This window comes from Hetaerina americana, unplaced genomic scaffold (genome assembly GCF_022747635.1).
Source record: "Hetaerina americana unplaced genomic scaffold, ioHetAmer1.1.p SCAF_5, whole genome shotgun sequence".
NCBI lineage: Eukaryota > Metazoa > Arthropoda > Insecta > Odonata > Calopterygidae > Hetaerina > Hetaerina americana.
In genome coordinates, this window is record NW_027287095.1 from 23,120,934 (window position 1) to 23,136,733 (window position 15,800).

General features: G+C 38.8%; 1 protein-coding gene across 1 annotated transcript in view; it reads right to left on the minus strand.

The window, feature by feature from the left end:
- mbo (Nuclear pore complex protein Nup88) overlaps positions 1 to 14,554 on the minus strand; it is a 361,088-nt gene extending 346,534 nt beyond the window's left edge. Inside the window, exon 1 of the mRNA XM_071591761.1 lies at positions 14,348 to 14,554. Within this exon, the coding sequence (XP_071447862.1) occupies positions 14,348 to 14,554 (207 nt within the window). The remainder of the gene's footprint in view (positions 1 to 14,347) is intronic.
- Positions 14,555 to 15,800: the final 1,246 nt, after the last annotated feature.

The following is a 15,800-nucleotide window of genomic DNA, read 5'->3' on the forward strand; positions in this document are numbered from 1 at the left end:
GGGATAAGGCGGGTGGGGAAGGGACGGTGGCGAAGGAAGGGGGTGGAGGGAAGAGGGAATGCGGGGGCGTCGGGAGGAGGCCCCTGGAAGGCAAAGCATATACACGCCGCCGGCACGACGGCACTTTTTGGTGGCCCACTGGGGAGTGAGTAAAAGAGGGTGGCTGGCAGGTGGGAGGGGATGGACGTGGAGGAGAGTCGAGGGGGAGTGCGGGCGAAGAGAATTGTGGAAATAAAAAAAAAGCGGCGCTTTGGGTGGGCAGGGGGAGGAGGGGAGGGGATGAATAAGGGGGGGGGAGAGCGGTTGCGGAGGGGAAAAGGAGGCATATTTGTTCAGAAATAAAATATTCTCTCTCCCGCGCACCCCTTTGGGGGTGACTACCTCACTGACTTGTCGAGAGGTGTTTTCGTTTTTTTCCGCCCCTCTTTTACCCTCCGTTCCCGTTCACCGAGGAGCACTTTCCAAATGGGAGGGTGGGTGACTGGTGGAGGGAGGACGAGGGATCGGGAGCGGGTGGGTGCGAGAAAGGAGCGCGAGATGGAGAAGGACGGAATGAAAAAAAAAGAAGTCCGCGACTGCTCGCGGCACGGGGGTGTGGCGGAGGGACGGGCGGGGGGAAGGGAAGACTGCAGTCGGCTTAAGAGACAAAACGACGGTGCCGATCGTTCGCTTGAAGACGCGTGAGGGTTCGGGGCGTGAAAAATTCATGGAACGGTCCCCTTTTACGGGAGGGCGTCCAAAGAGAAAAGTAAGGAATCCCGCCAGCACCGCTGCGCAGTGACCCGAAGAATTCTCGCGTATTTTGTAACACTTACCCGAAGCAGGATGAATCACTTGCCATTGTGGGTGCATTTTCTGTCACGAAGTTCATCGGAACGCAAGAATAAAGTAGTTGAGAGTAGTAGAACCTCCTTGTTTTTCGCAAGGGAAATCTAAGTATTATTTCCTTCGCCTCAAATCCTCACCAGATTATTTTTGCTATAACATTTTTTATATAACATGCCTAAATTCCTTTTTTTCTCAAGACATTATGGACCCTACTTATAAGCCAAGAGATACTAACAACTGAAATTCCCAATTTATAATATCATTTCCCAAGTTATCATTTCCATAGATGACTTCAGTATACTCTTTTGAGGCCATGTTACTATTAAACCCAGACACAAGAATAATAAGTTCCTACTAAAGAGTCACACCCCGGCACTAATCCCGGTAATCACAAAAGAGGGAGTTCTTGAAAATCTTGAAATATTTTCTAAATACACGAAAATACAGTGAAATAAACAAAATGTTATATTTTTCGACCTAGAGATAACCAGCATTTATATTTAAATAAAACTTAGCCATTAATGGCAGCACCCAATAACAAAGTCAAACAAAAAATGGCAAAACATCACTAGCCCACACACAACTATAATTTAAAACCTATTATACCTACTTGCCAACTCTGAAGCAAGGCGAAAGGCGATTGTAATAATTAGCTAGATATGATACTACTAGAAAGTTTAAAAATACCGTAATGTATCAATCATTCTAACCAAATATGGATGCAATTATTTACAAAAATTCTCAATTAAAAAAAAAGTTCTAGATCAGTGGCACTACAAGGGTTTCACGATTGAATCACATTAATCAAGAAAATAAGGACAGCCGATAAAATAAAATATGAAATGTCACATCTGAGGAACATTTTACTTTGTGAAAATTTCAAGGTGAACAGCCTAATTAAATCTCCGTGAGAATCACTAGTATAGTAATGCTCAGATGAAAACTCTGGCTATTTCTTCTAAATCGTGTTACACCCAAATTTTAAATTCCAAATAAGCAATTAACCACTTCAATAACATTAGTTAAAAGGGTGGAGTATTTACTTATCAACATACTAATCTTAAAAAAAATCGTGCGAACACTCAACCTCCATTACAAAAAATGAAACGATAATTCATTTGAAGGTGACTAAATATCTTTGAAATCGCATACATGCCAGGATTATTTGCGCATCAAGTGCCTGTTCAATCAGCCAGAATTAGTTTTTCCTCTTGGCACTATTCCCACCACCACAGTGACAAAAAACCTAGGAATTGGCAAAGCAATGCCGTAGCTGAATGGGAATCCTTAATGGGAACGAGCCCTAACGGGTGGCGTGGTGCGGGCGGAGGAAGGGAACGAGGAAGAAGAGAGAGGAACTGGTAATATGGGAAAAGGAGGGAAGGGGAGGAAACATGTATGATGAAATACGGCGATTATTGTAGTTAGGTAAATCAACGACGGTGAGAGTGCCACGATAACAGGATGAGGCGCAGGGGAAGTGAGGATATTACTGCGCTCCTTCCTCCTCCTCTCCCTCTCGCTCCCTCTTTCCCTAATTCCTTCGACACCTCTCCCCGCTCCCTTGCCCACCCCACCCTGGGTCCCCGTTCCCCTCTTCCCGACATCCCATTACATCCCTTTGACCTTCCCCCGAACCCGTTCCCCATCCTCCCGAAATCCCTAGCCCAAGACTTACGCATGCAGCGAGCGACACGCGGCCCATACATTTGAGAGATTCCCGCATTTCATCTCGCACGGCACCCGACCGACTCTCAGCCACCACTCACGGCGGAGCGGCAGCTCTCCTCTCCCAAAAGCGCGGCGGCGGAGGATCTCCATGTTTTCCCCTTTATGATTTAATGCCCGGGAAGGCGTGGCCTCCGCCTTCCAACCCTCCTTTGCTTGGCCGCTTCCCCCCTACCACTCCCTCTCCACCTTCATTTCAACCCCTTCGGAGATGAGGAGGCGGTGAGGGAGGTGGGAGAATCAGCTCTCGGGGAGGGGGGTGGGTGGTGATGTGCGTAGCTAGTACGTTCTCCACTTTGGCGGGAGGGGGTGGGGGTGGGTTGGGGGGATGAGAGCCTTCTCTCACAAACGGGGACCGGGAGTTCGAGCCCTTACTCTGCCAACTCTCGACTCCACGGAGCACTCTAGTCACGCCCTCAATCTCGGAGCGGTTCACTGGCAACGATAATGGATTAACTCATTTCGGACAAATGAACGGCCGGAGGCGAATAATATAACTAATTGACCTCGCAAGTCGGCGTTAACTGGCTTCCCGCGCAGTCTCGACTTTTCATTTCATAACTGCTCGATATTGCATTCCGAAGTGCCACGGCCAAGTTGACACAACTATTATTCACACTTGCACGAATGCTGGAATAATAGATGGCGCGTAAGGGAAAAACCTATTCGAACAAGGGGAGATAATGAAAAAAATTAAATGTGACCACAAGATCAAACCGAACTAACAAGACAAAAACGCTATTTTTTTATTATAGTATCTTATATTATGTTGTATTCCCTAGAATTGGTTTTTACAGAGTTCAGATGAGGTCGATCAATAAAAACTTTGGTATTTGTTACCTACAGAAAAATATAATAATTGTGTAATTAGCGAGGCAACTCAACGCGTAATCAAGGCAAAAACGATGCGAAAGCTTTCGCCGCGAAAGATTGCGAATGCTGTACATATGCTTCCGGGTTTCACCGCATATTGCTTTCTCCTGACTGTCAGCAGAAAGCAACTCACGCTGTGTAACCCGAAAGCATGCAGCCTTCAGGTAATCAAGGTTACGAAAATATACAATTGTAATATTCCACACACTTTCAAACATTGCACTTAAACCTCAAGTGTGGGAAGCCATTAATTTATTCACTAATTTACTTATACCGATCATCAATAGAGGAATGGCAGCATTAATCTTACATTTGTATCGTTGTCTTGCATGGAATGGCACAGGTGTGATCGTATTCTCTTCAAGCCAAAGCGGAAATTTACTGTGGATATTATTTTTACGGTTTTGGACGTACGAGGGCACCTATTTCTTCATAACATTTTCTGACGGAGAACATCAAGTGAATATCGTTCAAGTATTACCGCCAAAATTTAAGCGTGAGCGGGAGACCTCGGCATCCACTGGTCGATAAAAATACCCTTAACATAAGCTAAGACGAAAAACAACGTCGCCGATGACTAATTTTTAAGAAAAGGAAGGCTGAGAACGAAGACGAGCAAAGATAGAAAAACGGAAGAGGGGGTCGCAAGGTGAAAGATGGAAAGGGGCGCGCACGCAGAGGAGGATAACTTAAAAATTGTGGCCTGGAATACGAAATTAGGGCCGGCAGGAAGGGACAGGAGAGAAAACGGAGCGGGTGAGGTGGGCTCACGCAGAAAAAAAACTAAGGGCGGAGGATGATCTCGCCGTGCAGAAAGTACGACGGAGGGTGGAGGGGAGGTAGGACGAGACTTGGGTGGCGCTGGTTTCGAAAGGGAAAGAAAGAGCTGCCCCTGCGTCAGCAGGAGTAGCAATCAAGCGGTGGAGAAAAGAAAACCGAACTTAGACCGGTTAATACAAAATGCAAAATTCCCGGGGTGTTCTTACTCTGGTAGGACAAAAAAACACTATTATAACCAATCTGCAACGTTGGGTCGCATTCCCTGCCTTCCACAGTCTCCTCGGGGGGTAGAGTGTTTTGTGTTGCATGTTCATGCGGAGGTGGAGTTTTGCATTCTTGCTTGTTGTGCCCCGGCTTGCATGTTGCTGGATGGCTTTCGTGATGCATCCTGGGGTGCAGTTGTTTGCTGGTTTATGGTATTTGTGTTTGCATGAGTGTTGGATGAAGGGATTTTGCGTGTGTACGCTGCTGTGGGTGTAATTTTCCATATTGTTGTTTTGCATGTGATATTGTTCCCTTTTACGGTTGGTGACCTAACACCCCTCGCTACACGCCATTGCGGCGGCTTGCGGGGTATTATGTAGATGTATAAGCATTTCGACAACATTTGTACGCATGCGTAGTTGAATCGGTAGTGCTTATAAGAGATAAGCTACACCGAAGACCCAGAAAACGGGTAAGAGATTACAGAAAACATCCAAAACCTTTTTGTTAGCCCACGACCTTTAAGATGCACTTTAAGGCCGTCGCTTTCATACTTTTTCAAGACCGTATGCGATTAAATAATTATTAAAGAGAGTACATTTGGCGTATATACGAGCAGATTAAACGAAAATTGAATTTCTTCAAGCTTTCAAAACGGGTTCGTCACAATGAGGTGTTTGGGTGCGCGTAATTGCAAGCGTGAGTAACTTCAGGTACGTGCATATGGTAGCCCGGGAAATTGCAGGAGATAAAATAGTATATCGCTCCAATATCGCATAGAGATGACGATATTTACATTATTTTTTCTCAGTTTAAGATTTAATCGAGTGTTTCTATCAACGCGAAAGAAAGACCACCGATTGAAAACAGATGTCTGCGGGAAAAATACCGAAGTGGGAAATAACCCGTTGGCTAGCAAGAGGCCGAGAATTCACCTGATTTCTAGAGTCGGAAGGCGAGGCGGTTACGTGAGGGAAGATAACACGCGTTTAAATGGAGGGGCGCGGCTAATGGTCCGGGGGCTCCTTTCACTTAGAGATCACGTGCAACCGATGTGAAAAGCATTGGTAAAATAGTAACAGTGAGAGAGGTTTTCGAGGCCTACGGGTCGCATTTAGAAATTCAAGTAAACAAACCAAAGATTGGTTTGATATACTATATGATCTCACACCATAACTCGTACTACATGTGCGTCCACAGAATTGTGAAATTGACGCATTATGGATAGGATTCCTTTATCTGAGCTGCCTGTGGTTTCCCAGGAATGTCTGACACACAAGACATCACTCTGCTTAGATTTTGCTTAGGGTGCTCAAAAGCATCCTCAGAATTTCAGCTTGGGATCCACCACAGACGGACGGACACATTATGCATAATAAACTAGTCTACACATAAAATCGAAAATTAAATTCACATTTTTCGACTGCCCTAATTAACTCGTCTCTGAGCACACAGAGGAGCGCTATCTTTCTCAAAATCAATTCGTCATAAGGGTAAAATATTAAAAAATCATTTCAAGAATTGTGTCACATGCGGCTTGCTCTCCACTGTCATTGAGCGACGCGTTTCCCAATGTGTTCCAATGGTTACCCTCCAGAGACCTCCGTTTTCTAGTATTTTCACTCCACCCATTTCCCAAAATAGAACACGTAACGTTGAGATTTCTAAAATTAGATAACATAAACTTTTGATGATTGCCCTTAGCGATAACGCTGACCTTTAAAATGAACTAATTAGAGACGAGACAAGCTCGGACGAATGAATATGACGAGCAAACAGAATGCCGCATCGTCGCAACGCCAAAATGAATACGAATCTCACGTTGCACCACGCTCCTAATCATTCCCTTCGCTTCCTCTTGAGGAAAATTAATGCCATCAACAACAGAACCAGAATATAAAAAAAATGATTAGTTGTCTAAGGAAATAACGGATGCTTTCATTTGAAATTCAAAGAGCAAAATAACATTGAGTCGCAGCGGCGTGGATGAGTGGGAAGACCTCACCGTCCGCAGCAAATTTTTGCCCCCACCACTCCATGACGGTCGACACTATCGATATTCATAACTCCACGACGTACTTCGTGGAAAAACAGAGACCGCAGTGAATGGGAAGCTGAGTGGAAATTTCGCGCTTGGGAACTAGTCTCTCTAGTCCGACGTAAAAAAATACAGCAACGCTGCCGCGAAGGTGTATCCATTAAATGTATTTCACTATCTCTACTCCGTAGGAAGATAAAACTGAACCAACACTTATGAGAGAACGTCATGGATTACTGGGTAGATCTAGAAAGATCAGCTTCCTTCACCAATTAAGCGTATTTTTTTAGGACAATACCGTTTGAGAGCAGACGTCCATTTGGTCCAAAAATACAACTGAAGTTTTCGAAGTAAAATGGATAAGGGTAAGACATTCGAACGATGACTATAGAATTTGCACAAAAATCTCGGTTTAACGTGATTTAATAAACCCGCGTAAATGTTTACGTGGATAAGCACCGCAAATCATAATGGCCTGTGCACTCAAGAGTGCAACATAAATGCTGTGTCCCCACGTTTTAAGATTCGTGTACACTGTAGAACGTCGTTCCTAAAGTCGGGCAAAATGCATCGCACGTTTTCTATCACAACCTCGTCGTAGGAACTGAAAAAAATGTTGTACATATTTCACCGGTGAAGAAAATTTACAAACGGAGCGCATATTTGACTATTACACTGTTAAATTTAAAGTCTTTACGGTTCAATAAGCCTTAGAAACCACAGCGAAGAACTACCAGACAATTCGGATTAAAAGCACGATGGACGAGGAAAAATAAATGAAATACCGGACAAACAAAGAAATAACTGTGACCGTCGGCTCTTATAGTCTGGTGAGCGTTAGGCAATAAACTACGTAATGGAAATGGTTGGTGGTCGCGAATTAAAAAGAATACGAAAAAAGAATTAAAGAATATGAGTATAAACAAGAGTAAAAGGAAGAAAATATCATGTAGCCAATAGATGATGCAATACTATAACGTAAAACAAAACAAGGAGGCACTCAGGCAACAGGAAAAATACAGCTAGCAGATTTCCCAGTAATTCAGGAAAAAAACAAGAGAGCAATCAACGCAGCAGATGCGAATCAGGCAAGGGAAACAATTTAAAAATCCAATAAAACCACACGAGCTATAATACTTAAAATGAATACTAGGTATCTTCGAACAGAACCAATCGATACTGAATTTAACGAAATTGATTGACAGCACAGCATAGTCGACACAATGCACCAGAATGCAGCGGAGTACACCGCAAAATAAGGCTAGAGAAAATGCTGAAATTATAAAAAAATCGAATAGATGAAGAACAATAAGTGTTTTATCTTCACCCAAAGAGACACTTCTAACATTATTTGTAAGTTTTGGTGCCTTAAGTGAAAATGGATGAAAATTATCATGGAAATTTTAGACTTAAATTCTTTTTATTAGTTTATTTATTTTAGTAGTAGTTTTATTTAATTAGTAGTTTTAATTTATATTTTGAAAGCACTGAATGGCTTATTATAGACTGTCTCATTACATATGCTACATAAACAAAACTTTGGGGCAAGATAACGTAGGCAATTCATTTCCAACAGTCAGATTAGAGTGCACTCTTCACTATTAACTTATAGGTTAATGCAAATTTAAGTGCTTATGCCTTTAAATACTCCAAAAGCAGAAATGTCAACTATGGACCTGAATCATGACTGCCACTGGCACATACGAAAATTATTACACAAGAATTTAACAGGCCCGAATTATTCTGTTACAATCCTGTAGTTAATAGGCTAACATAGTAGAAACATTACATTGCAGTGTTCTTAATGATTGAGTAGGTAATAGATACAGTCGTAATCAGCCACCTCACATGTATTATATTAGCAACTTATGGAACTTCAAATGTTAGAAATAGATTTTTCATAACGATAACATCTCATTATCAAATTCCTAATTATCTTCATATATATTGTTGCAGACATTCAATTGTGCTTATTTTACGACTAAATCAATAATTAAAAAACAGAGAAATTAATCTGATTGAGTATTGTTGGTTTCAATTAAATACCTAACCATCCTATGCACCAAGAAGGGACTAGCAAGCCCATTACTAGTGACCCATGCAATGAAAAGTACCTAAGATTTTTTTCCTAGGTACTGGTATTCAGATTTATTGTGCTTTACTTCATAATTGAGGTAAAGGAGATAATAATTTTTGCCCTGACTTCTGGTACCTTTTGCCCAGGATACCAACATCTGGTGTTTTCTGACCAGCAACATATATCATAATATATACTATACAACATCCACAGTTTATTGGCCTGTATTTATTACTCATACAAAAATGTTTCGGTGCACCAGTGAATGCAACTTTTGTTCATATTTTAGCTAATATTTTGATATAGATAATAGCATGGAATGATAGAGAATAAACAACATGATTTGGGGATGCCAATTAATTTGTTGCATAATGTAAAATATGCTTCCTTACAGTCTGGTTATTAGAGGCTGGAGTGAAAAAAATTGTGTGCTAAAAGGCTTGATGAAGTAAGTCATACTATCATGTAATCCCGCATTAAATACAAGTCATTTAAACTTCATCATGAAGCAGTTCCATAAGTTCATGCAGGAAACCATTTCCTATGTATTAAGTCAATTAAGAGCTATTTTCATACTTTTTTCTATTCAATTTTCATACTTCAATTAAGAGCTATTTTCATCACTTTTACTAAGCTCTACTAGAGCTTTCATTTCACCTTCCCCAATCTCCGTATCTTATGCCAATGAATATACATTTATGCTATGTATGTTAATAGCTAACAATTTTTACTATGACAAACTTTGAGCGATAAGTTTCTTACAGAGAAATGAAAAAACTCATCTATGGCATCACAATGTGACTAAAATACTGGATCATGATATACAGCAAATACAAAATTGCCTCAGTAGGATATATATGACAAAATTAAGAGGTGCATAGAGTAAAAAAACTGAAAAACAACTTCCTGCTTTTCAGGTATGTGGAGGTGTATATTTTCCATAGATATAAATTAGCTAAGCCTATGATGGTCATGGCCATTTTCTGCTTTCCCTCATTGTCTAAACACTCTTTGTGCATAGCTCATACTGAACTATTTTTATGGTAAACCTATTCTTTACATGAGCAACAAAAAGCTGAAAGCTTCTAATAATGATAAAATAAAATTCAAATTTTCCAATAAAATGAATATAATGGTAAACAAATTAATTTGACCTAAATGAGGCCAAACTATTGCTGATGGTAGAGGCAGTATTTGCTGATCAGGTATAGTTTGAGGTTTTGTCAAAAGAATAATTTTAGCATTTGAACTTGAAAACACTTAAAAATCTAAAAAGAATTAACTAAAAATGAAAATAAACTGGAAAAGATTATGAAACAATGATTGCTGATTTTATGGAACATTATTATGAATTAAAAAAACCTCATCTTAGTAGAATATGTAGTTTCAAAGGATTAGTCTTTCAAACTTCCTGAGCATATTTATTATAAATGTTTGCAAGCACGATTACATAAGTGCATTTATTATCAAGATATAACAGAGCTGATAAAAGGTTAATAGTAAAATTTAAAAATTATAGTTCTGAAGAAAAAAGATTACTAAGGTAAAATATATTCAAATGTAAAAATAGAATTATTCAGGGATGCCCTCAAGTGTATAAGAATAAAATGATGCAGAAATTGCCCCGAGTCCAAATATCATTACTAACATTTTTAAATTTAAATTTCATTGATCTAAATCTGAAATTTGTATGCCTATTACGATTTTTAAAAACATTAAAAGTATGTACATTGAAGAAACTCAATTTTAACATGAAGGGCCAAGTTATGTCATATTCAATTTTTGTGAAAAATTAAAAGAAAAGGAGAAATGTTTGTCTCAATCAGGTTTGTTCTCAATGCATACAAATCCTGAGCAGACAACAAGCAGTTACTGACTACCATGAATTACTACTTCATTAACACTTCAACCCTTCATCAGAAATTGATAAAACTGAGTTTTTCCACAATATTAAGCTTAATTATGATATTTTCTGACACTGCTACCCAATCGATTCCTTGAAATTCCCATTGTGAGGCCAAAACATGAAAATTGGAAGAGAAAAATGTTCACAAGCTTCCATTACTTTAAAAATTTGGTTAGCCATTTTGAACCCTTAATTTAATTCAATTTGATAAATTACGATGTAAATTAAACCTCCATTCATTACAATGCAACAATTTCAGAAAGTAAAAATCCTTTGCGATGACCTAGATGATTTTTACACACTAAAATTGTTGCATTGAAATGCACATTAGTGGATGACTCTGTTAAAAGTTACTGTTGCGGTATCTCCAGCAGTTTCTTTGAAATGTCTCCATTCATTAATTTGCACACCTATCAAAGAAAATTTTTAACATTTGTCCCATCTAACTAGGGTTATGGCAGTATAGAAGAATTTGCCTCTTATGATCTCCTTGACAAAAGAGCCTCCAATCCAAAATTATCCTCTTGCTTAAATGATGTTTCACAGCCATAAGTGAATGGACTCCATATCAATGTTTTTATTCATACAGGTATATCCGAAATTGTTTAGCTAATATCCTTGTCATCGAACCCTGATCTTTTATTAAGGCTCTTTACTAAACACATTTTTTATTTAAATGTCTTTACTATTTTGACCATTTTCTTTCCCAAAACTTGATTAAGTGTTCTACCTGCTCTGATTCATTGCCTCCAACTTCTATGTTTAACTTAGCATACCTATTTCCATGGAATGTCGTTATTTTCGTTTTCTTATGATTTATATTAATCCCATCACTAGAGCACAGGTTAAGCAATGATTGAATTCCTTGATACTGACTTGGGGCTTCATTTTCCACAAGCCTGCCCTGATCTATATTTCCCAGCTACGTTCCTGCCTTTAGCACTACAATACATGCTTCTGTTACCGCTTCCATGATTTATACACTTCAAAACATCATTGGTAATATACAACCGAGCCTTACCCCAGGGCCCATTTTGATTTTCTATCTGCCACACACAATTTTGCAGTCTGGGACAAAAAACTAAAAATGCAGTAATCATAGGTTTGGTAGGGGATGGTAGAGTTCACCTAATACTAAGCCTGATGGCACAAAAAATTCACACACCAGGGTAGGGGGGCCAATTCCTTTTCCTGTGCTGGCTATGGTTTTTCAGAAAGATATGGTTCCCCAAAAATCACACAGCTTGGGTGGAGCTAAGGGTGCCCAGAGAGGCATACCCAGGAATCGAACCTAGGGACCTATGGTCAGCACTCCAATGTTGTACCACTGGACTACCACACCCCAAGTCTGAGACAAGTACATATCTAATATAACTCACCTATTCTAATAGTCTATGCATATTTCCTGCCATACCTTGCATTTTAAACAATATAAAAAATATTTTTTCCAATGGTGATTAAGAATGCATGGGTCTAAGGAATGGTTTCTCACTTGGAAGGGAGTGAAAAATTGTGCCAAATTGCAAAGCTTCTTGAAGAAATAAAGCAACTTGCACCATTATATGTATACTGTTGATGAGAATTCAATATACTGGTGATTCTAATGCAATCAGAGATGTAAACTATTAGCACAGTGAATGTAAAAAGTCTATCATCAACCATAAGCATCTTGAAGGAGATGATATACGTTCTCCTAATTTAGATTTGGGGCACAACATAAAATTCCCCCGTATCTTTAGGATGGAAAACAGGAAATGAATAGAAGATAAAATTCAATGGCACACACTTTTCCTATATACCTCCTGACCAATGAGTGCAAAGTTGTAGCTGAGTTAATATATTCATTCAATTAAAAGTTAATGCATGGGATTAATCATGGAGCCACCAAATCAAAAGAACACTCAATAAGAGGAGAGTGATGTCAAAATAACGATGAAACCCTACATTTAATGGACAATTCCTTCAGCATAAAAGTAAGTGGCTTTGTTAACTCCTTAACCTTGACTTTCAATGCTTTTCCAAACAACCTAGACAGTTAAAATTAGGGCTACAGCCCAGGACTGCTAATTGGAGGGCCTGGGTTCGATTCCCGGACAAATCTCTGTGGACAGTCTCACCTCCACCCAAGCTGTGTGATTTTTTGGATACCAGACCTTCCAGGGAAACCAAAACTGGCACAGGATAGGAACTAGCCCCCTATTCGAATGAGTGAATTTCACACGCTGTCAGGCTTAGTACTAAGATGAACTCTTAACTCATCTAACACACCGACCTTCGGGTCGATTACTGAATTTTTGTGTTTAAAGACCATCTGACAATTATATTTTGATGATTTATTGGCAAAAATAAGTGCATTATATAATATTTGTTCGAATTTTCATCATGAAATACTTAAAACATTTTATAGACCTGAATCACAGCTTGTAAATAACATTGGTAGTAATACTTAGCAAGGAAGAATCATTACGATGATGAAAAGGGATAGAAAAGATCATGAAATATAATTGAGCAGACATCAGGCATGAAAAACGAAATAAAGTTGGATGATGATAAAAATAAAATGAAACAGAGAAAGAGGAACTTACTAATAAAGCAGAAAACTATTAAAGGAAATCATAAAGATAGAGGAAGCCAAGATCAACATTACATGTTCTTAATATACTACCAAAAAGCATGCCACCAAATTTAATATTGGATTAACAGGCCACTATTTCGAGACTATGAAACAAAAATATTCTTCATTTCAACAGTTTAAAAGCTTGTCACAGGACAACTGAGTTGAGAGGCATATAATTCTAAAATATTTCAGGGTTCCAAAAATAATAACAATATCTGCAAATACAATGATAAATCAGGCCATCCAACTTCACGATTGTGTATTAATAATTTCAACAATAAATTTCTGGATTCTTTCCGGTAGTCGGTGAGTGGCTTTATATAAAAAGAGTCTACAATTTTCAAAAAAAGCTATAATTCTTTAATTCAGAAGACAGAAAAGGATTGCAAAAAGTTATAACCGGTTACATTACTGATGTAATACGTGCTCCCTTCAATATTACGACCACAAAGCCGAGTATTTTCTTGATAAATAATTACTGGACAAATACTAAGCTTTATGTACCATACCATTTGCTTTTAAGTTTGCGGGGAGATTATATGCATTCCTTTGTCATAACAAACAGTAATAATTTTGGAGAAATAGCACAGAATGATCTGAACTTTAACTAAAAATATCGTAACACGCAACGTGAGAGCAATTTCATAGTCTAAGAAGTAAATTCATTTTTACCAGACACCTAATAACTCAAGCCACAAAGTACTAGCCGAATTGTAAAATGTTTACTTATTATTCTCTCTCTCTCCATTTCGACTTGGCAAAATTCCCCTGGCAATAAAATAATCTATTGCATATTTTCCACTATATCAATTGCCTAAAAATAAATAACGAGGAAAAGCAGCATTCCTAGGAATTCATTTGAAAATACAATCTTTCCAGTTTTGCGAGTTACATGCCATGCCATGTTTAAGTCAAATCAAAAATGTAAACAATGCGATACATAATGGAAACTTTTGCCTCAAAGGGAGAATATCACATCATAGAAACACTAAAGGAGATGGTAAAGAGCTATTCAGGGTTACAATTAAAAGAACAGTGGTTCCAATTATCTCCAATAATCAATTGTAAGAAGAATTAATACATAATTTTCATGAATGCGCGCAGTATGGTAGGAAATATTATTTCTAATTTCAAGTAACGGGTGTATTCTGTTTTGTGAACACACTACTTCTGAATAGGGTTTTATCTCAGGTGAAATATATAATTTCCAGATTTCAAAATCTCAATCAGAGTTCAAAAAATAAAGAATTCTTAAGTGCATGCACCCCAAAAGATTTTCGCAACTCATTTGTTTACCTGATATGAAGGCTCTTCAGGGTCGGTGGACCTCAAATTCTTCGCAATTAAACAGTTATCTTGCTGGTTCCAAGCGTACAAAATATCTTCATTACAATCAATAATATTCTTGGTTTTTGGTGTCACCGTCGAACTCTCTAAACTTTGTCTCAAAACATTAGAGAAATTACTCCCGCCAAGACCCAAACGATCGGTGTACGTTCCCATTTTGGTAAAACAAACGAGATACGAAACTGAATTTCGGCGTATAGTTTGAAATTCTGTACTAAAGTGTATACTTCGTCTGAGCGGATGAAGTACAGGAAATATTCCTTGCTTTAATCGTAACATAAACAAGAAGTTATCTATCCATTCGATTAATATCGTTCCGTTATCATTGATCTTTCCATTCTAAAAGTTCTTCTCTATTTTGGGGTGAATATTAAGTTCTTTACAATAACTACGCAACTGTCGAGAACATGGAGGAAAGTTGGCGAGAACGCTGTTGTTGGCGATGACCTAATCTTAACTAAAGCCACTCAGTAGTCCACAATGCAATATCTCACCCGAAGGACGGCATACCTCAGCTGATGTGCACATGCAGGGATCAGTAAAACGTAGATGTGCGATTCGAACCAGGGACCACGTGGTGAAAATCCAAAGCCATCTCACCAACCCGTTCAGGTATCGTTTTGACGAACTTTTCCTTATATGTACATTCTGTTGGTGGTATTGTGTCTTAAAAGTAATTGCTTTGTCTACTGTTTTGATATTTTCGTATGGTACTCATAGGAACTGTATTGTGAGGGGAGAGGAAATGAATTTCTGTGGAGTTAGGTTATTTGTGTTTTTATATGTCATTAAACCATCTCTAGATGAAGGTAGAATGGTTTGAACACTTAAATGAAATAGATTTGAAGCGCTCGATAAATGTACTTATGGTATTATGTTAAATCGTTAATTTTCCCCGATCACCTGGAATTTACTATATGTTGGAATGTTATGCAGCTCTTCGGTCGATTTTAACTATTGAAAGGTGTATTTATTGCTCTTATTGAAATCAGATTAATCTTGTAGATTGGTTGTCATGACACCTAGGGACGAGAACAAAACTAATTCGAGATCTCGTATTTGACAGATGGCGGCATCATAGCCTGGAGAATACAGGGTTCAGTTAATGAGAGTGAGTTAACTGCGAAAGGTGCCGGATTCCAATCCTAGATACCTTGGGGAAAATTCATTTAAAACAAAAGATGGGCATTTTTTATAAGATCACCAATACGTGGGAAACAGGTGGTTAAATTAAAGGAACTCGACATCTTAATTTGCATGTGTGAATATCGTACGCCAGATGGCACATTTTATTTATGTTCTATTCCACGTTACCGAACTAACCCTGGAGTTGTTCACTGCAGTCTTCGTTGTGTAAAATATAGCTCAGAAATAGAATGTGTTTTTTAGCCATATTTATTTT